The 22,797-nt window shown below is 39.7% G+C and overlaps 1 protein-coding gene across 1 annotated transcript in view; it reads left to right on the top strand.

Moving 5' to 3' along the window:
* Window positions 1–22,797, top strand: part of LOC124718720 — a 211,695-nt gene that overhangs the window by 179,096 nt on the left and 9,802 nt on the right. Inside the window, exons 7-8 of the mRNA XM_047244338.1 lie at window positions 2,344–2,557; window positions 17,465–17,726. Coding sequence (XP_047100294.1) covers window positions 2,344–2,557; window positions 17,465–17,726 — 476 coding nt within the window. The remainder of the gene's footprint in view (window positions 1–2,343; window positions 2,558–17,464; window positions 17,727–22,797) is intronic.

Below are 22,797 nucleotides of genomic sequence, written 5' to 3'. Positions count from 1 at the left end.
TAAAGAACAGTCCTGAAGCGTGCCAGAAATGGAAAATGAAAAGGGGCAGGACCGTTCTAAGGAAAAACTGTTTGGAAAGATCCATGCCAGGTATATAATATCTATCAGACAGCTGAGGGTAAGTGTAAAATTTGTTGATCTGGATGTGAAAGACTTGAGACTTCAGGATAAAAAAAGCTCTAATTTTTTGACTTAGTGATCATGCATTTTATACAAAGTTTTCCAAGGAGTAGAAAATTTTTGCTACAAGTCACACTCTGTTTACATTGTGAAAACCACTTTGTGGAGGGGCACTTGCTCCTGATAATTGATTTTTCTGTTGATCACAAAAATTTATTAGTTTTCATCATATTTTGTAACCCTTTGCAATATAATCACCAAGAAGATTCTCTTTTTGCAATTCAGGAAACACTAGGTAATGTTTCTCCCAGGTGAAACTAACTTTTGCTTATTTCTCTACTGTATACATAACTGCCTACAAGAAAATGAAAGAGACCTTTGGAGAAAAGAGAACCACTTGCATGAATATCAAGAGCTTGGATGGAAAACCAGTTCGAAGCAAAGAAGAGAAAGCAGAAAGGTGGAAGAGAATCTCTACAAGGGCGACATACTTGACGGCAATATTACGGAAATGGAAGAGGATGTAGATGAAGATGAAATGGGAGATATGATATTGCATGAAGAGTTTGACAGAGCACCAAAAGACCTAAGTCGAAACAAGGCCCCGGGAGTTGACAACATTCCATTAGAATTACTTATAGGCTTGGGAGAGCCAGCCCTGACAGAACTCTACCATCTAGCGAGGAAGATGTATGAGACAGGCAAAAGACCCTCAGACTTCAAGAAGAATATAATAATTCCAATCCCACAGAAATCAAGAGCTGACAGGTGTGAAAATTACCGAACTATCAGTTTAGTAAGTCATGACTGTAAAATACTAACACAAATTCTTTACAGACGAATGAAAAACTGATAGAAGCCGACCTCAGGGAAGACCAGTTTGTATTCTGTAGAAATGTTGGAACATGCGTGGCCATACTGACCCTACGACTTACCTTAGAAGATAGGTTAAGGAAAGACAAACCTATGTTTATAGCATTTCTAGACTTAAAGAAAGCTTTAGACAGTGCTGACTGGAATACTCTCTTTCAAATTCTTAAGGTATCAGGGGCCAAATACAGGGAGTGAAAGACCATTTACAATTTTTGTAGAAACCAGATGGCAGTTGTAACAGTCGAGGGGCATGAAAGGGAAGCAGTGGTTGGGAAGGAAGTGAGACAGGGTTGTAACCTATCCCCATTGTTATTCAATCTGTATAGTGAGCAAGCAGTAAAGGAAACTAAAGAAAACTGTGGAGAGACAGCAAAGGATCTTGAAGAGCAGTTGAATGTAATGGAAAGTGTCTTGAAAGGAGGATATAAGATGAACACCAACAAAAGCAAAACGGGCATAATGGAATGTAGGCGAATTAAATCAGGTGATGCTGAGGGAATTAGATTAGGAAATGAGACACTTAAAGTAGTAAAGGAGTTTTGCTATTTGGGGAGCAAAATAACTGATGATGGTCGAAGTAGAGAGGATATAAAATGTAGACTGGCAATGGCAAGGAAAGTGTTTTTGAAAAAGGGAAATTTCTTAACATTGAATATACATTTAAGTGTCAGAAAGTCTTTTCAGAAAGTATTTGTATGGAGTTTAACCATGTATAGAAGTGAAACATGGATGATAAATAGTTTAGACAAGAAGAGAATAGAAGCTTTTGAAATGTGGTGCTAAAGAAAAAAACTGAGGATTAGATGGGTAGATCACATAACTAATGATGAGGAGGTTTTGAATAGAATTGGAGAGAAGAGAAATTTGTGGCACAACTTGACTAGAAGAAGGGATCGGTTGGTAGGACATGTTCTGAAGCATCAAGAGATCACCAATTTCGTACTGGAGAGCAGTGTGGAGGGTAAAAATTGTAGAGGGTGACCAAGAGATGAATACACTAAGCAGATTCAGAAGGATGTAGGGTGCAGTAGTTACTTGGAGATGAAGAAGCTTGCATAAGTAGCATGAAGAGCTGCATCAAACCCGTCTCTGGACCGAAGACCACAACAACAACAACAACAACAACAACAACAACGACATACATAACTGAATCACAAGTAAAGACTTTACAGGCTTGACAAACTGTGTTTTGTAAAGGTACTGATATGTATAGTTGCAGTAGTATTTTGTTGCTATTATGAAATAACTGTCATCGTATTCTGAATGTACAGTAAGTTCAACATCATGTGAAATGCAGGTGGAACAAAGGTAGACAGAGTTCTGTGTAACATATTTCCTATTTTGTTTCAGGTTGACACTTCGTTAAACACAAGACTGAAGGACAGGATCATAGTGAAAGTACAAAAAGATAATGGGAAGTTAACTACAGATGACATACAGCAGTATTTTGCAAACTACGGCCATGTATATCACATAGAACGAGTGATGCTCACTGGAGTAGAGAGCGGGTCTTCCACGTACGTAGTCAGCTTCGAGGACTACGACTGTGCCGACGTGGCTTGCTGTAAGTACTGTCAGACGTGTTATCTTGGCATTAATGGCTGGACACAGCCCCTGACTACTAGGCTCGTTCCATACATACTTTGCAGTGGGTATGGGGCAGGGGGTTAGTGGAGATTGATGCAGATTGTGGTAGCGAAGCACATATTGCGAGAATAACTCGAACCTTTGTAGTTCAGAAAAGCTAGTGTCTGGGGGGGAAGGGTACACATGGCACATGTTGTGAAGCACCTACTGAAACCAAAACAGGTATATTATGAAAAGGCTAACCCAGTAATTAATAATTGTATTTGATCACAAACAGCACCTCTGCAATGTCCTCGCTATGTTGTAAGTGTCAGCTGTGGTCAGAATAGTGTTCTGTGTAGTTGTGAGTGCGTTATTTCAGAGCTTAGTTAATTTGAATGAGGGTAAATTGTTGGTGCTTGTATGATGAGTGCTTCCATAACCGTGGTAGCCGAAGTGTTTGGTTTTTCAAGATGCACCATATTGAAGATTTATACTACATACAGGGAAAGCAGAAAAACATCATCCACAGGGTCACAACGCTGATGAAAGTCATGTGTTGAGTGATCGTGATGGATAGTCACTGAAGAGGATTGTGACAAAAGTAAAAGGATGATAGGTGTAAAAGTTGCAATATCACATTTGAGAACCCTGCAGCATCAAAAAATTCCAAAAGCACTCATTGGTGATGTAAGTGCCTACAAGAGGAAAACCTAGTGTTGGAGCCATAAAACTTGGGATAATGGAGCAATGGAAGACTGCCATTTGGTCAGATGAGCCTCATTTCACACTATTCCCAACTTCTGGTCGAGTTTACATCCCGAGAATGAAACACGGCAGGAGTTCAGCGACGATTTGGGCAGCCGTACCATCGTATTCCATGAGTCCCACAGCAACTCTGCAAGATCACGTTACCTTCAATAATTATGGGCTGGTTTGGATGATTACATCCATCCCATGGTGCAGTGTTCGTTCCTCAATGATCATGCTGTGTTCCAGGATGGCAGATCCCCTGTTCATACAGGTGGTGTCATCTAGGACTGGTTTTATGAGCACGAGGATGAATTGTTGCACCTCCCCTGCCAGTCAATCACCACACCTTCATATTACTGAGCCTTTGTGGTCTATTTTGGAGAGCAGGGTGTTCAATCGCTATCCATCTCTCATCATTGTTTCCTGAACTTGTCACTATTTTGCAGGAGGGATGATGTAAGAGTCCCTTGAAAACCATACAGGACTCGTATTTAACAATTTCGAGATGACTGGAAGCTGTTTTGAATGCTAATGATTTCCCTGCACCTTATTAGGCATGGTAGTGTGTCATGCTCGTGATGTTTTCAAATTTTTGTCCATCCCCTGTACCTAGTTTTCTTATTCTATGCTTTGAACTACTTGCTGATACAAGAGATACACTTAGATTTACTGTTCTTTGGAATGACTTCTACATTTTGCCTCTGTCTTTGAAAGACAGTGTAACAGCAATCTGGAGCCACCCGACATGTTACAATTACAGTCCCAACCCTGTGCTGTGGGCCCAATAGCCATGTTGCACACATTCTGTGAATGTGCGAACCATGTGGCCACCCCGTCCTGCTGGTATGTACACTACACCTGGGCTGCCTGTATGTTAGCTGTTTGCCTACTCCAGCCCTCTGCTGTCCACGGGCACCTGGCTGTTCCCTGATTGGCACTCGAGCTGAAACAGCCCAAGCAAACTATGAGCTCCTCGCGAGTCCTCGAAGGCCGAAGGAATGTGTAACGTTCACGGTCTCTACCCTAGGCTTGCAGTGTGGGGAGCTTGTTGTGGTCAGTACAACGTTCTCCTGGTCGTTTTCCAGATTTTTCAAACTGTGGAGCCATTACTACTTGGTCAGATAGCTCCTCAGAAGGCATCAAAAGAGTGAGCGCAGCCCGTACCAGTGCTCCCTCTGAGTAAGATTGCTTGTCGGTACCAGAAATCAAACCCAGATCTTCTGCATGGCAGCCATTTAGGCTGACCACTCAGCTATGAAGGTGGACTGGAACAGCTTGACATAATTCATAGTGTGATTCTTATTAACATTTAAAAACCTCTGAAGTGATGTAGATGACGCTGAGACAAGTAATTTAATAAAAGAAACATGGGGCAGCAGACATCAGGAAATACCCCTAAAGCAAATGAGAAATATTGAATGTGTGACATCAGCAGGTGATGTATCTCACCACATGTGCAGCAGTTGAGCCTGTCGGTCTGTCACACCTGATCATCCCAACACTAGTCAAGTATTCACATCGGTGTGGCTCCAGGACTGCTTGCCCAACTTTAGTGTGTGAAGCTCATGGTTCAAGTCTTTTGTCTGCAAGGTAGTATTTTTTTTTTCACTAAGTTAAACAGTTATCTGTCTACACTAAGATTTGTTATTTTATTTACCAGTCTCACTGCAACCTCTGGTTTATTGCAAAGTACAATACAACAAAAACCTACCATATTGTGTCACAAGTAAATGAGTATAAGCTTTGAAACTGCACTGTTAGCAGTAAATGACCTTGCTTTCTTTACTAAATAATGTCTGTAAACAAAAAAAGAATGGACAAAAGGAAAGAAACACAAAAAAGAACAGCTTTGCCTTGGTTGCACTGAGAACAATACTTCTGTAACTTCTATGTTCACAGCAGATCACACAAACAAAAGATGTTCAAAATTTCCACCGTTTGTCCAAATGCAAGTATTGCATCATCGAATCACCCCTTCGTGGCCAACCCAACTGCTGCACATGCAATGATGTAAGTCATGTGCTGATGTGATATGCTCAAGATTTCTCACCCACTTTTGGCATATTTCCCAACATTTGCAGCCCGTACGAATCAGGAACTTTCCTAGATTCAGTAATTTTGATGCAGTTAATATATTACATTGACTTAAATACAAATGATCATGATTTGAGCATATCCTATAATTAATATTATGTAATTGTAAATATGGGTTGTATGACAAATGTTTTCGGATACACAGAGTGAACTAGAAATCTACCAAGTATCTTTCAGAGATGATAGTATGGACAAAAACAAGAAAAACATATCCAGTAAACATGGACTCCAAAGTGCATACCTTAAGAGCAGTGAGCACCACGAAAAATTCTCTTCTACCAAACAGATATTCTTATCCCTTAAGGTATGCATTTTAGAGTCCTCCTTTGATGCTTACTGGACATTTTTTTCTTGTTTTGGACCATACTGCCTCCTCCAAAAACACGGAAAACAGAGCTGTCAGTAGAAGAGATGTGTTCAACAGTATGGAAGATGAACAAGTTCTCACAGCTCTTAAGGTATGTGTTTTGAGCCTATGTTTACCAGATTTTTTTATTGTTTTGGTCCATACTCCCACCTCTGAAAGTTTGTAAGTGGAGTTCTGGGTCATCTTGTGTAAAGATGTTTTTGATTTGTGGTCATTGTGCCTCATTATAGTTGTTTATATTGCACATAGGTACCTAATGGTAGTTTCCTGTTTGACTGAAACTGATAGTTTTAATGAAGTGATACGCTTATTGGGACAACCCATGTATGAGGTCTGTTCAAAAAATTCTGGAACATTTATAATTTCGTGCCAACGTTGCATAGGAGCATCCCTGCACACACCTGTGTTTAATGTGTAACTGCCGGAAGTTTCATTGTTGTATGTCTGTTAGTTATCAATCAGTGCTACATTGGTAGAATGTTGTGTCATACAGGTTGCAAATTTTGAGATGACAGAGCCAGAGAAACAATGCATCTGCACTAAATTTTGCATGCAACTCAAGAAAACTTTCACAGAGATACACCAAATGATGCAGGAAGCCTACGTTGTGAGTACCTAAGCTGTACTCGGTTTTACGGACGGTTCACAGAGTTTAAATATGGCAGGATGTAATTTAAAGATGACTCTTGTCCAGGGCACTTTTTAAACTTCAATGAAATTGTGCATTCCAATCGAAGACTGCCTGTCTAAGAGATTGCAGAAGGATCTAATATTTCAGTTGGATCATGTCATGAAATCCTGACAGTGTCTTGGAATGCATTGTGTTTCTGAAAAATTTGTCCCATGGCTCATGAGTCAAGAGCAGAAAGACCTTCACCGCGCAATCTGTGAAGAGTTTTTGGATCATACAAATGAGAATGAGGTGTTCCTAATGAGAATGATAATTGATGAGATGTGGGTGTATAGTTATGATGTTGAGACCAAAGTTGGGAAAAGTTCTCCAAGACCCAAAAAAGCTTGTTGGGTCAGGTGAGGTCAGGTCAGGTCAAATGTCAAAGCCATGCTAATAGTTTCTTTGATTTTGAAGGATTAGTTCATCATGAATTTGTGCCAAACGGACAAACTGTTAATCAGTGGTACTATTGGGACATGTTGCAATGCCTCCAAGAAAATTTGAGAAGGAAACGGCCTGAAACGTGGGGAGACAATTCATGGCTCTCGCATCACGATAATGCATGTTCCAACTGTACTGGTTGTTATCTTACTCATTTCTTAGGTAACTGAAAAATTGTTTGTAGAATCTTACGTTGTATAGTGTGATAGGACAACACTCTCACCACTTGTTTTTGAATGGGAATAATATGACCAGTCCCAGCACAATTTCAGCACGAATTATTTTTTTAGTAGTTGCTTAAAGATTACACACTGCAGATCTCATTTGTCTAGGGGGTTTCATAGTTTTCTTTGTCTGCAAAATAATCATTCCAACATCAAGCGTGGCCTGGGTTTTCTTCTGTTTAAATAAACTCCACTGGATTGGAAATACTTTCAGCTAAAAATTATATTTATTTGTACTTTTTGCTAGGAACTACACCATTTTCATTATCAACATTGATAATCTAAATCCATTATCCTTCACTTGTCAGAAAAGCAAGTCCGTTTTCCTACAAGACTGAAAAAAAAAAAAAAAAAAAAAAAAAAGTGGCGGGCAAGCCATCATGTGTCCAGAAGCTGCAAATATTCCCACTTCCTATATACAGGGTGTTACAAAAAGGTACGGCCAAACTTTCAGGAAACATTCCTCACACACAAAGAAAGAAAATATGTTATGTGGACATGTGTCCGGAAACGCTTACTTCCCATGTTAGAGCTCATTTTATTACTTCTCTTCAAATCACATTAATCATGGAATGGAAACACACAGCAACAGAAGGTACCAGTGTGACATCAAACACTTTGTTACAGGAAATGTTCAAAATGTCCTCCGTTAGTGAGGATACATGCATTCCACCCTCCGTCGCATGGAATCCCTGATGCGCTGATGCAGCCCTGGAGAATGGCGTATTGTATCACAGCCATCCACAATACAAGCACGAAGAGTATCTACATTTGGTACTGGGGTTGCGTAGACAAGAGCTTTCAAATGCCCCCATAAAAGAAAGTCAAGAGGGTTGAGGTCAGGAGAGCATGGAGGCCATGGAATTGGTCATACTTTTTGCTTCAGATAAACCTTTTCTCCAATGGTCGATTACATTACACAACATATTGAAAAGTGCCGGCACGACGATGAACACAAGAGCAGAGGAGTCGGGGAGACGTGGTCAGCCATTTGACTAGGACCACACCATGACAGGAGCGGCTTCTGCGAGAAAAGAATATAAGTGCTGCTCCTGCCAGCCTCGGACGCACAGTATTAGCACAGTACTAGACCCAGAGAGTAGCAGACCAGCACAGTTTTAGACCAGGACAGTAGAAGACGAACACTAGTAGAAACCACGCTTTAGAAGAGAGCATATCCATTGCTTACATGGACATTGTATACAGCAAAGAACACTGACTGTTTGCATGTCACCCATTGCTTGTGACAACTCGTAAATTTGAAGTTAAGTATTGTCAGTCTTCTTTATTGTAATAAAAACTATTACTGTGATTTACTTGAATTGTTGTATAGCTATCCGAGAAAGCAGTATCCTACAGGCACCCTATAAAGAAACAAGAGGGCAAGACCCCACAATGCACCCGCACATTCATCCCTGTTGGTGTGTGACTATTACACAAAAAATGTAATCACTGTGCTGACTCACCTTCCGTACTCTCCAGATTTGTCCCTGTGGACGACGTTTTTTTATTTCCAAAGTTGAAAACCCAATTGAAGGGATGAAGATTTACAATGGTAGACAACATAAAAGAAAATTTGCAGATGGCACCTCACATGATCCAGCAGGAGGTGTTCCGAGATTGCTTCTGGAAGTGTAAATGGGCTTGGGAGTGGTGTGTCAAATGTGGAGGAGAGTATATCGAAGGAGACCATGCACAACAAGTAAAAGGTAAACATAGAAAAATTTTGTAGACAAAGTTCTGGAATTTTTTTGGACAGACCTTGTATTTTCATAAATATTTAAAAGCTGCATATCACCACCACCTTAAAAAATGTGTATTTATTTATGTGAAATTTACATGCTATCAATTTCACTGCCATATGTTTCCATCAAATTCACCATAGAAGATACCAGAATCAATATACATCTGAAATAGGGCTATCCACAAAGTAACTCCATTTTCATGTGCCATGGGAAACCGTAAATGGACAGAACAGCTGCTATACTGACTCAAGCTGTAGGTCAGTATTGTCAAATCCAGGGACGGGCAGGAATCCTGCACGTGTGCGGTGCACTTGCACGTGTGCAGTTAACAGGTGTTCAGTGTGCACACAGGGGCATGCTGGCCACCCACTTCTCTCCCCTCCTCACCATACCGTCTCTCTGCCCCTTCCTCTGTAATGCGTTTTGTTTACTAGCTTCCTTTATTGAATGAAGGAATAAGGTTGTTAGGAGTGCTTGAAAGAAATCATGGTTTGAAAGAGTACCTATTACCTAAGATACGTTTTATTTAATTATCACAGGTGGAGTTTACAATACGTTTAATGTCTGGATCAAAATTTCTACATAAAGACAAATGCAAACAGTTACGTAAACTTTCATCACTGATGTTTGCTCCTAATGGAGACTTATTAATTTTCATAACAGAAAAAAAATCTCTCACAAACGTATGTCGAACCAAGCACTGACATTATCTTCGCGGCTTTATGATGGAGACGAGGAAAAACTTGCTGTGGAAAGTCATGATAAAAGTCTATTACACGTGTTGCCAAAAGGAACTTGTCTCTCAGGCGAGAATTACACTGTAGATCTATTAATTCCATTTGCAAATTGGGGTGAATATCATCTACAGAAACAGCAAATGGTCTCGAGGACCATTCAAAAGCTTGGGATAAATATGATATATCCCCAAATCGCTTGATAAAGTCCTCTTTTATTGCACTAAGTACGGAAACATATTTTTTGGAATTCTGTTCTCGCACAGTAGACAGAGTAGGGAAGTGCACTGCGTTCCCTGACGAGAGCTGTCGTTCCCACAGCTCAAGCTTGCTAGAGAAAGCTTGCACCTTTTCAGCCATTTCACAAATTAGATGGTTTTCTCCTTTTAAACTTGTGTTCAATGCGCATTCATGCGTCCAGTAATGCCCACTAAAAATGTACGGTCGGCAACCCACTCTGGATCTTCTAACTTGTGGTTGTACCTTCCTTTGTCCTTTAAAAACTGATTTATTGGTATTCTTAGCTCAAAAAATCTTTTGAGTACATTACCGCGGCTAAGCCAGCGGACTTCACTGTGGTATGGTATGTCACCGTACTTTTCCTCAATTCCAGCCAAATATATGTGAAACTGTCTATGTGTAAGCCAGTGGGATCTCAAATAATTAGCTGCCCGAATAACCACTTGCATGATGTCCCCCAGTTTTGCTGCTTTTGCACGAAATACTTCTTGGTGCAAAATGTAATGGATGCTGTACAATGATTCTTCTGTACGCCGTAGCTTTTTTCTCAGTAATCCGACAAATCCCATTTGTTCCCCTTTCATTGCAGGGGCTCGGTATGTAGTCACAGACACCAAACGTTCCCAGTTTAAGCCAGCTGAATCAACAGCTTCTTTAACGACTTTTAGGATGTCTGCGCCGGTGGTCGTGCTTTTTAAAGATATCATATCTAAGAAATCCTCTGTTATGTGCAGAGCAGTGTCCACACCGTGGACATAATCACTAATTGCGCGGTGTCTGAAATATCTGTGGACTTGTCAAGTACGATGGAAAATGCAGTAAACTGCTGCACTGCACTCCTTAATTGACAGTAAACGTCACGTGCCATGGCACTTATACGACAACTTACAGTTCGCCGAGAAAGAGTGATAGCTCGAAATTGGTTTGCATTCAGTGGGCAAAGTAAATCAGCAGTGTCATTGATGCACTCCTTTATAAGCTCACCTCCAGCAAATGGTTTTCCAGCTCTCGCTATATTAAGCGCAATCTTATAACTTGCACGTACCGCTGGGCTATCATTGTTGTCGTCCTGAAAAATTAAAAACAGCTCTCCATAAAATTTTAAATCAGTTAGACGAGAGACATTACAAAAGGAAGTCGCAGATCCGACAATAAATTGTACTCGTCCTTGTGAAATTTATTATAATGGCGTTCAATACTAAACTTCCCCTTACCAGTGAGGATGTTGCCACTTATTAAACATTTTGAAATTTCACATTTTTACACAAAGAAAAAATGATTCTCCCATTCCTTTTTAAAAGATAGCAAATCTCCACTTCTCCGTTTCCTTGATTCACTCTGCATTTTCCGGTTCTTGAAATACAAAATTCACTACGTAGTGGTCGCTTCGCATGAACGCCCGCAGCTTAGCCTGGTACTACACTACCCCAACTTGCCGGCTGTCCGCCACTGCCCCGGTCGACGATTGCACGTGAGCAGCACATGTGCAGTGCTGTGTGCTCATGAGCCGCGTGCAACGTTTGCCCACCTCTGCTCAAATCTGTGATAGTGAGAAAGCCATGTTGCTTCACATTTCTGTACAGTAGATGTTCAAAACAAGTGCTGAATTGAAAGTCCTGCCAAATGTGAAATCTGTTCTGTAATATGATTTTAATGCCACTGCACAGTCAGCAATGAACTGATTAAAAAACTGACAAAATATTTCACAATATTTCAACTGCCAGACAACTTTTCACATATTCCTCAGCATTTTTTTTGCATGAGATTGTGACTAAGCAGTTAGAACACCATGTGTCCTCTGTCTGTCGGATTGCAAAACTCTTTTCAGAGAACCACAGAACTCAACAGATGACTGCTTGTTTGATCTTTACCTTTCATTACAGAGAAGACCTGCCAAACAGATAAGGATTCCCCATGATAATGTGAAGACAAAATGACAGTCAGTGTTGCGGGGTTGTACTGCCTTTCCCAAACAAACCAATGAAGACATACCAAACTCTGTAAACCCGAAATGTTACGGCTACTTTTGTGTGTGTGTGTGTGTGTGTGTGTGTGTGTGTGTGTGTGTGTGATAAAGGGATCTTGTTTGGTTTTATGCTGTGTGAAGGACAAACAGTTCTAGAGCCTTTGTGTTTCATTAAGAAAAATGAGGAAAGCCATTCAAAACAAATGAAGCATTGTCTTTACTACTTGTGTGTGTGTGTGTGTGCGTGTGTGTGTGTGTGTGTGTGTCCACCCTAGAGTACAGTCTCAGCTCCAGGTGATTTCTGTTGCTTCATGGGCACAAAAAAGTGTCCCAACTTCCACTGTTTAGGCTCCTACAAAGAATTACTGGATGCTGTCATAGGCTTGTGTCTGAATTTTATGGAGATGGGATTTATCAACTTCTTAAGCATTGTGATGAATGTCATTTTAACCCTACTGGATCTTGTTGACCTCCATGACTTATTCAATTAAGGATGGTTAGAAGAATGCAACCACCCACAAATACTTTTAAGAAGTTTTATTTTAATGCACTACATGTTCTGGACCATTATGCCCATCTTCAGGCACCTGCATGCACATTCCGCAAGCCACTGTGTGGTGGGTGGCGGAGGGTACCCTTTACCACTACTAGACATTTCCTCTTCTCTTCCACTCGCATATGGAGTGAGGAAAAAATAACTCTCTATATGCTTCCATATGAGCCCTAATCTCTCTAATCTTGTCTTCAAGGTTCTTATGCTAAATTTACATTTGTGGCTGTAGAATATTTCCGTATTCTGGAGGCACGAGAATCATTTGGCAGTCAACTTCAAATTCCGGTTCTCTAAATTTACTCGACAGAGTTCCCCTAAAAGAACATCATCTTCCCTCCAGGGATTCCCGTTTGTGTTCCTGGAGCATCCCCGTAATATGTACGTGTTACTTGAACCTGTTAAAAACAAATCTAGCACCTCCCTCTGAATTTATTCAATATCTTCTTTTAATCCGACCTGGTGCGGATCCCAGACGCTCAAACAGCAGTCAACAAGGGTTGCACTAGTATCCTCCTTGGTCTCCTTTACAGATGAACCACACTTTCCTAAAATTCTCCCAGTAAATTGAAGTTGACCAGTCACCTTTCCTACTACAGCCCTTACACACTCATTCAATTTCATATTACTTTGCAACATTACGCCTAGATATTTAACTAATGTGATTGTATCAATGCTGTACTTGAACATTATGGGATTGTTTTTCCTACTCAACCACATGAATTTAAATTTTTCTACATTTAGGAGTACCTGCCATTCATCACAGCAGCTATAAATTTTGTCTAAGTCATCTTGTATCCTCCTACAGTCACTGAACAACAACACCTTCCCACACACCACAGCATCATCGGCAAACAGTTGCAGAGGGCTGCTTACCCAGTCTGCCAGATCATTTATGTATGTAGAGAATAACAACACTCCCTCTTACACTTCCCTGGGGCACTCCTGACAATGCCCTTGTTTTAGGATTGTCAGAGCTTGTCATCTGCTCCTGTACTTTCTAAGGATATTTAAACAATTAATACCATTTTGTATGCCGTATGGATGGCTTGTCATATTTGCAAACAAATTGCTATTGTGGATTCACTTGAGAACATATAAACTGAATGAGTTGTGTGCATTTACCTTTGCTTCGGTGTATGCATAAGAACCAAATATGAGACAAAACACCTTTACCAGAACAAATGTTAAGTGCACATTCTCATTCTTGTTATATGTTATCACTTCTATGCACATTAATACATTTTACTGCATTATATAAATCATCCACACTTAAAATGAAGTAGGTCAACTATGTAAATATTCCTATGCATGACAGGAATACACGTGCTGCTAACATTCTTGATAATAAAGTATCAGTTTGGCCATCCGGAGATGAGCAGCAAGGCCCAGAACCTGTCATGGCAGTAAAGATAAAGCATCTTAAAACATATGATAAATGCTTCAACACAAATGTTGATAATGTAGAAAAGCAGTGCAAAGGTCTACTGATAAGATTTTATAAACAAATTTGTTTCAACCATTCCAGTGTTTCATATGTGGCCTGGCAGCTGCTACTTTGTGTTCACATGCATGCATGATCGAAGGAAGAGGCACTGTGGCAACTACAGCCGTTATGAATGATATGGAAAGTTATTCGTAGTTGCAAATATGAAAAGCTATGAGCTGTATAAGGGAATGACAACAATGAAAATTTGTGCTGGATCAGGAATCAAAGGTGGATTACTCACTTTATGTGAGTGGTTGCCTTAACTGCTTTTGCTATTAGTGCACGGCTCACAACCAGACCCAAATTTCTATACATCGTTCGTTCCTGCGTCACACCCCATACTCGTACACACATTGTGTGATTTTTGTACAGGGGAGGACATTTTATTTGAAAGTCACTGCCCAGTATCAGCAAATAAATATGACATTGCAGTGCCTGTGTTGTTAAGAAAAACAATGCAGTGTTCCGAGGGACATGCAGTGGCCGCCTTAACCACTTTGGCTATCCATGCATGATACATAGCCAGGCACAAATTTCCATACGTCATCATTCCTGTGTCACAGTTTGTACTTATGCGCACATTATGTAATTCCTGTACAGGGAATAGCAACCACTCGGGAAGTCTGGTTTCGAATCCCGGTCAGGCACAAATTTTCATTGTCATCATTCTCTGATACAGCTGATGGTTGTTTGTATTTGCAACTGCAAATATATTTCATGTATTTCATAATGGCTGTAGTTGCTGCAGTGCCTGTTCCTTCGGACATGGGTGCAAGTCCAAAGAAACACTGCATCATTCTTATTAACAACACAGGCAACTGCAGTATCGTATTTATGCGCTGATACCTGGCAGCAACTTTCAATTAAAACCACCTCCTCTGTACTACGGGAACTAAATAATGTCTGTACTGAGTACAGGTTGTGATGCAGGAATTACAGTGTACTGAAGTTTTGATCTGGCCATGTACTGCACACGAATAGCTAAAGCAGTTAAGTGACTGCTTGGATAAAGTGGAAAATCCGAGTTTGAGTCCCGGTCCATACAAATTTTCATTGTCGTCATTCCCTTATACAGCATTTCATGTCCTGGATATCTGTTTTTCATCTATGAATTTTCAATCAATTGACACCCACACAGCTTTCTTTTACTATGAAAACTGCAAGAAGAAAGGAAAATAGGTGCGAGGGCTACAACAGAGAAAGGCAACGGAGGGAATGTGACTGCACCCACATGAAGAACTGCCTTGTGATGGATAGTGTTGCCATTGACAGAACTGGAATAGGGTATTCCTGGTGGATGTAGAGGAGGGCCAGGGAACAGATCCGATTAAGCGGTGAATGAGTTCGACTTCCTCACTAATGCGTCCGCTCCACTTGAATCCAGTAATAAAGAAGAAAAGCTGGTTGGAGAAAACAGAGATTGGACCTGAGTAAAACTTTTCAATGGGTACAATTAGTCTGTGGGTAACTCAGAGTTTCTGAAGGTGCACTTCTCTGATTATCTCCAGCACTATCATAGCAGGCGATGAGAAAACGAATGATGTTGTCTTTTGATGAAAGTCACTGCATGGACATTGGCACTGCGTGTTCTAATAAATGTTATCTCTCATACAGAGAAGCAGGTATGTTGAAATTTATAGTGACTTGCAATTACAAATAAAATAATTATCTTTAAGCACGTCAAAATTTAGGTCAAATATAAGGTAACATTCTTGGAAGAGCAGAGTGCTTTTGTGAATGTGGGTTTGCGCATTCAAATTCAGCACTGTGATGATCTTACAGTTCAGGGAAGAAGTTACAGAGTAAAAATATATTTGAGATTAGCTTTTTTATGTTTTTGTTCTCAGTTGAGTCATGCATCTGACTGGAGTACAGTAGGCTTAGTCTACACTGATCAGGTTAATTGGAGATCTACTGAAGTCATTTAATTTGTGCTGCCAACAAGTATTTATAGAATCAAATTTATATAATTTTGAAAATGTTTTTAGGCCTAAAAGTAATTTTGCTAATGAAGAAATAGCTGACATGGTACTAACATATAGAGAATATCACCAGATACATAAAAGCAGTAGAATTAATTGAGAACAACTATTTCTGGAAAAAGGGAAAGAAAACAAAATTATAGTGTTCAGTTCATTGGGGGAAAAAGAACAAGTAGAGTGCCTGCATCTTAAAACATATTGATTATTATTTTAAGAGGCCATTGTGACTTGTTTGTCAGAGTGAAAATACAGTGTGCTTCAAAATGAACATACGGGTTTTAAGGCTTGGTAGAATTTATTAAATTCGACTTATAATTATAAATAACACATCAAATGAAGAGCAGCTCAAACAGATTTGTTTGTGTATCCAAGCACAAAGGTAAGAGTCTGGTACGACCAAGAATGAATGAAAAACATTTTGAATGAGTGAGAATCTATCAACTGTAGTCCCAAGAAACCAGTTCGTCTTTGTCGTTTGCAGTTGTTACAAGCTCTAAAGCCTACGTACTACGGCTTATGTGCCAACTTCGCAAACAAAATTTTGCTGCATGAGATGAACATTTTCTGGACCGTGTCATCTTCAGTGGTGAATGTAAACACAGGTAATGTGTGTCTGGGAGTAAGCAAATCCCCACGAGATGGTACAGTTGCAACAAGACTCCTCTCAAGTTTTTCGGGGAAGTAACTGTAACTGGCATTTCTCAGCAGAGAAGTGGTGTGCCTTCTCACTGGCATAACTCAGCCTGCGACTGGTTAAACGACTTTGTACCTGACTGCTGGATTGGCCACAACTGGATGACAGACCTAGTTTTATATGATCTTCATGTTCACACACGATCTGACCGCATGCGATTTTTGCCTTCGGAGGTTCATAAAGGATGATACGTATCTGTCTCCGTTACCAGGTGATCTATCCAACTTCAGAAACAGCACTGTTGCAATGATCACTATAGACATAATGATCAAGGTTTTGGAAAAACTCGCCTATCGACTTGAAGTGTAACGATGGTGCTCACTTTGAACACTTTTAAGAAAAACTGTTATAGTTGCTCTTTCATTTGATGTATTATTTATAATTGTAAGTCAGATGTAATAAATGCTATAAACCTTAAAAACTGGATATTCATTTTCAAACAACCTGTACGTTATCAGTATCTTCTGTGTATCAAAAAGTATCTCTTGCGCCCTATTCAACAAGAGGATGATGAAACCTCAACATGTCTATAAAAACAGGTCCAATGCCTCCACTAATGTATTACTCAGGTATCTTAATGTTGGTAAGATATCAGAATTTCTGCCTTTCTTTTTTCACTTGTTGGTATAACTGAAAAGAGGCACCATAGTCTGTCTCACTCATTTGGATGTTTGATCCTTGAGGTTTTGTGTCCAGGGACAGACTAGTGGAATGTTCAGGGACAGACTAGTGGAATGCAGATGTCAGATGTCATCTACCAGAGGCTGTGACAGGCGTGAAGGAAGATTATGTCATACTAACAGTCAAACAGTTCCAGATGTGACATTTACTGTGTGTGTCCAGCTATTAATGACAATGTGTTGTACCTTTTTCATTCAGTTGCCATTACTTCAGAAATATTTGTATTTATAATTTATGGTGCTTATACATTTATATGTTTTTTCCTAAAACAGTAAACAGTCCACATACTATCAAAGGTGTGGAGAACATAACCTGTGAAAAGATGGAAGACGATGAACTCCTCTTGTCGGGGACAGAGATGGACCCCATTTGCATCGAGTACGATAGCGATGTGGAGGAGGTTCCAGTCGACGACCCAAAGACGGAGCCATCTTTTACACGGCAGAATGAGGAGCTGAAAAGCCTGGACGAACCATCCACAAGTGGCTTACAGTCCAGTGGAGGGAAGCGACTGTCGGGTGAAGGGGCCGATGTGTAAGCATGTGGCTTTTGCCAGAGACAACTGTTATTTGCTTATCTGTATGTGTTTACTGAGACACATTTTTAGGAAAAATTTCTGTTTGTTTCTCTTGAGTCTGGCCTGAGCAGCCGGAGATAGCAGTTATGTGTGTGTGAGGTGCGCTTGCTTGTGTGAAAGCGTGAGAGTTCTAATGAAAGCTTTGGCTGTAAGCTTAAGGTGTAACAGTCTTTTTGTTGTGCATGTCTGCAAGTCAAATGTGTCATCTTTACAGTGAGTTGCAATCTATCCTTTCCATATCGTTGATACTCCAACCTGGACCTGCCATTGATTGATTTTTCACTTATTATTATTATTATTATTATGCATTCCATCATTCTACGTCTTCATCTACATCCATGCTCAGCTACCCTCTGTGAAGAGTATGGCGCAGGATAAATGTTTCTTCTAACTTTTTCTATTTTGATGATAAGTGTTGATGGATGTGTTGATCTGTAGAATTACCGCAGGTTAATTCTTGAAAGTATGTACAATATACCGGTATATTTATTGGTCAGAATATTTCCTATGATGAAAGGACCCTGCTAATCAGTGCCTCTTCAACCTTGCATCAGCTCTTCTGAGCAGATGTCATCTCCTTTTGCATCGAAAGACACTGAAAGAGCTTCATGTTGTTCGGTGCATCCACTGGAACAACACATTGAGACAGTTTGAACTCGATATATTGCCTACGGTATACAATTCTAAATAATGATAGAGTAAATACATCTGCATATTCCAGTCATACAAGAGAATGTGTGTGTATCAGAGTCCATCAAGACAATAACCATTGGTACAAATATATTTCACCACCATTTGTTCTCCAATGAGCATTTCTTTATTGTCACAGAGATCATATTCTCTCCGTGCCCTTCAGCCACAACACCACAGAGCAGACAACCCACTTAGCAGGTAGAGGCACCCGCTTGTGGCTGCTCAGACAATAAAACGTCACCCAAAAGTGGGGCACTTTCTATTGCTAACTATCAGTCAGTGGAGAACAGGGAAGTGGGGCATCTCATTCCCAGAATGATATGTCACCCTTCATGGACACTTCACATAGTACCACATATTGGGATTTTTTCTGTTCAGTTTGCATGTGGAACATGGGAGTAGTAACTACCTAAAGCCTTTGTGCATGCTGTAATTAGTTTACTGTCATATTCCGTGCAGAGCAATACATAGGGGGTATTCCTTGATTTATCACTTTATTGTGATTCCTGGAACTTTGTAAGTAGGATTTTGCTGGAAAGCATACAATCTTTCTTCAAGCGTTTCCTATGGTGTTACAGCCCAACTCTGCAGTTTCTAAGTTTAACATGTTGGAATTTTCAACTGATTAGTTCAACTGTGCTCTTGTTTCTTTCAGCCGGGACATAAGACACAACTATCTTGAAATAAACTCGTTAAATTCTTTCTTTGTTCAATTAGCAAATTTGTAATGCCAGGAAGAGACTGGATTGGAAAATGAATCCTTCAGTTGTTCTTCTAAAACTGCTGTATTTCGTGATAAGTGATCAAACATGATGTATATCACTGAAGCATGTTTATGTTTAGTAATCTCAGGATCTGATATCGATCTACAAATAAACTCAGAAATTGAAATAATTCTCCCTCATATAATAAAATTAATGTATCTTAGTAGGTAAGCTCATTCTATCATTCCTCTTGCAAAAGAACCAGCACTTTTTACTTCTTGAGTAAGCACACTGAGAAATAACTTCCACTTCATAACAACTTTATTAGCATCGTATAATAACATACGGGTGTCAGTGGGCATGCAATAATGAGTAAACTTTAGAACAAAGATTGACTTAATATACCAATGCTTTCAATTAAATCTCGAAAATATTCAGAGATCAACAACAGTTGGCAGCACAATCTTCTTGGAAACACTGGCCTTCGCTCCAATGCTGGCTGCCACAGTGAAGATGATACTATGTCAGCGTATTGTGTCATCCACATCATCAACATATTCCAAAAGAAAACTAGCATTCACATAATATACAATTACAATCAATTAAAACACAGTACAAACAACTTTTCAATCAATCAACCAATATGGTATGATTTCTTTACAGGGTGTTTCAAACCTTACAGGTAACATTCAAACAGATGATAGTGAGTTCACAACCGATTACGTTGAGATAGGGAACCAATGATTGGAAATGCATATTTATTGTGTTATGGATGACATATACAGCATATACCACATAACGAGTGGCATACCAACTATTTCTTTAGGAGTGGGGGTGGGGGGGAAGCATACCTATTTACTGATTTCGACTTTCAGCAAAACCGTTTAGAATATGTGGATACCGATAGCGTGGGATGTTGTATTAGGTGATCAGTGATATGCTGTTCTACAGAGAGAAACAGCTCATTATTGCTAAATATGGACCCAATTTTATAGGTCATGCTCTTGCAATTCGTTGCTTTAATTTTTAAGAAGACATTATTTATCTGGGAAGACATTGGTCCTACTTTGTTGCGAAACCATTTCCGAAAAGGAGTTAATATTTAGTGTAGAGTGCAAATATTGATCGGCCAGAGAGAAATCTTTTGTTATTATTATTATTATTATTTTAAAACCCTGTGCATCACATCTTAATGACAAAAAGAAAAATATAATTTGTTTGAAAAAGAAAGAGGCATTTATTTTGTTTTTATTTGGACTGCGTACAATTTCGAAATGTAGTTTTCCTTTTGACAGTTCGGGAAACAAATTCTTTCATGACATTCTAAGATTAATTTTTCTAGCCCTGACTTGATGAACATGGAGGAGTAGATAGGTGAGTCTTAACTGAGTCATTGTTGGTCTGAGGCAAGTTTTAAGTCGTCTCAATGTGCTGAATGACCTCAGAGGGCGCTGACACTACTGGAACTATCGGAATCGGAATGATGAGGCGAATAACTTCCTGAAAGAGTTCTTTAACCCTACTAGGTTCAACATTAAGTTTTCTTCCAACAGAGGGTACATTACATGGTCGTATACCAGTCGTAATGGTTCGTAGCATTTCACCTGTCCAGGTTAAAGTCGGTTATATGTACTTCAGGCAATTTGTCCAAACGTCGTGTAGATGGAGAATGTGTTTTGAAAGACATAATAAGTATCTTGTGGACATGGGATGGTCGCTTTAGATCCTCTTAGTTGAACCTTCGATCATCTCATTCAGAAGGAGAGGTCAAGAATTTCAAACAGATATTTCCAAAATTTTTGTTCTTGAGACAATTTTTAAGGGAACAGATGGTGTTTCCATGTGTTGCGATTTTGATGGTATTTTTCTCAGCTGAGAGATATTTGGGTCTTTCATATTTAGGTTGTTAGAATAATTGGATTTCTCTAACAGCACATCAAATGCTTCCATAATCCTAAAATTTGCAAGAGCTACTTATAGCACCTCTGCAGAATGTTTCACTCTGGATGCATTAAAATTTTGGTTTTGTAGGGATCTGGCCAGTTCTTCACACAAACACTTCAGTTGCTACCGTTATATAAAAAATAGTTTCAAACTTTGTGAATTGCTTTGCATAGCCCCTCAGGAGTGGCCTTCTTTTGTCTCTAACTGAGCTCGGGGTACATTCAATTTTTCATCACCATTTTCGGGACCCACTCATAGTTTTCTCTGAAACGTGTCAAAGATTTAACTCTTACAGCCCATCACTGGACTTAGTCATTGAGCTTTTGGGTTTGGATTCATCTCATCAACATTAGATGGTAGCACAACATCTATATACATGTTTTTAATTTTTGCAGATTCTAGAATTATATGTGAGACGTCTTTCACAGTTACAAGTACATGGTACATTGAATCACAGCTTTTCGGAACATCCTGTAGTGCCGGATACACACAATGATTGCTGCAGTGGATGTAACACTTTGGCTGGCCTTGAAGAAGGATTTCCTTCACACCTTTGTTCCAGCCACACATATTAGCTGCACCATCGAAACAGTGACAGTCTTAGAAGGATGTCTTTAATGGTAGTTGCCAGCTTCTGCGCCTTGTTGTCTGGTGCATAAAACCAGAAAAAGTTCTTTTATTTCGAGTATCTCAGTATAAACACAACGTGCACAAAGAGTGAACTGCTCCTGGCTCGCCAAGCCATAATTCTGTAAAATGGGTAATTTTTTTATTTGTTACACAATTTCTGCTGTATCATATGGGCCATAATTTCCAGTACTTCATTTTGTATCCTGGCACCTATGAATTGTCACGGCATTTGTCATATCTTCAGTTCTGGCAATCATACTTCCTCTCATCGAGAAGTGTCATGAGGTTCCCAGAGACCATTTCATGACCTCTCAGTGTGTTTCCTATTCGGCCTAGGAACGTGAGCAGACTGATAATTCCTAGTGAAGAGTTCTAGCTTTCTACTGATCAGTCAGCAGATGTTGCGTGACTTGGGCAATCACAGGTGTGCCATTTTCATGTTGCTGAATAATTACGAGAGACACTCTATGAAAAAGACTCTTCTCGTGTATCTTGAACTTTTCCGTAGCTTTCTTCCAGTCACAGAAATCATCTTTAAGAAAAGCCGTCTGTTTCTGTGATCGTCTGTTGTTCACTAAGTTGATGGACTGAATGCAGTCATAGTAGTAAAAACCGCCACTCTTTTCTTTGTAATGTAGCCATGGATACTTAAGCTTCTCTGATGGGTGACATTTTGTTTCAAACACAGGTATACTTGAAGTAGAACCCATTGTGTTTTCACATGGGAATAGGGTGTCTGCATGCTTTGGCAGTCCTGCCACAATTTTATGACCATCGCCTCTACCCGAAATCGTTGAGGAATAAAAACATGCAACATGACGTATCTCGCACACATTACACTAACATAAAAATAGCTTTCAACAAGCGAAGTATGTTAATGGTGAGACATAGTATAATATGCACAAACACAGATAGAAACACTCATAGTTGACCATAAAATATTTAGCTTACCAGTATCAATGCTTGTGCTTCCATGTAAGTATCTTCGACTAGTATTACTGCTATCTAACTGAGGCTGGCCATTGTCATGGGTAACGCTAATACAAACAATCTGAGG

The sequence above is a fragment of the Schistocerca piceifrons genome, chromosome 10 (assembly GCF_021461385.2).
Source record: "Schistocerca piceifrons isolate TAMUIC-IGC-003096 chromosome 10, iqSchPice1.1, whole genome shotgun sequence".
Lineage (NCBI taxonomy): Eukaryota > Metazoa > Arthropoda > Insecta > Orthoptera > Acrididae > Schistocerca > Schistocerca piceifrons.
The sequence above is the reverse complement of the archived record's forward strand: the minus strand, read 5'-3'. Positions and strand labels throughout refer to the sequence as shown.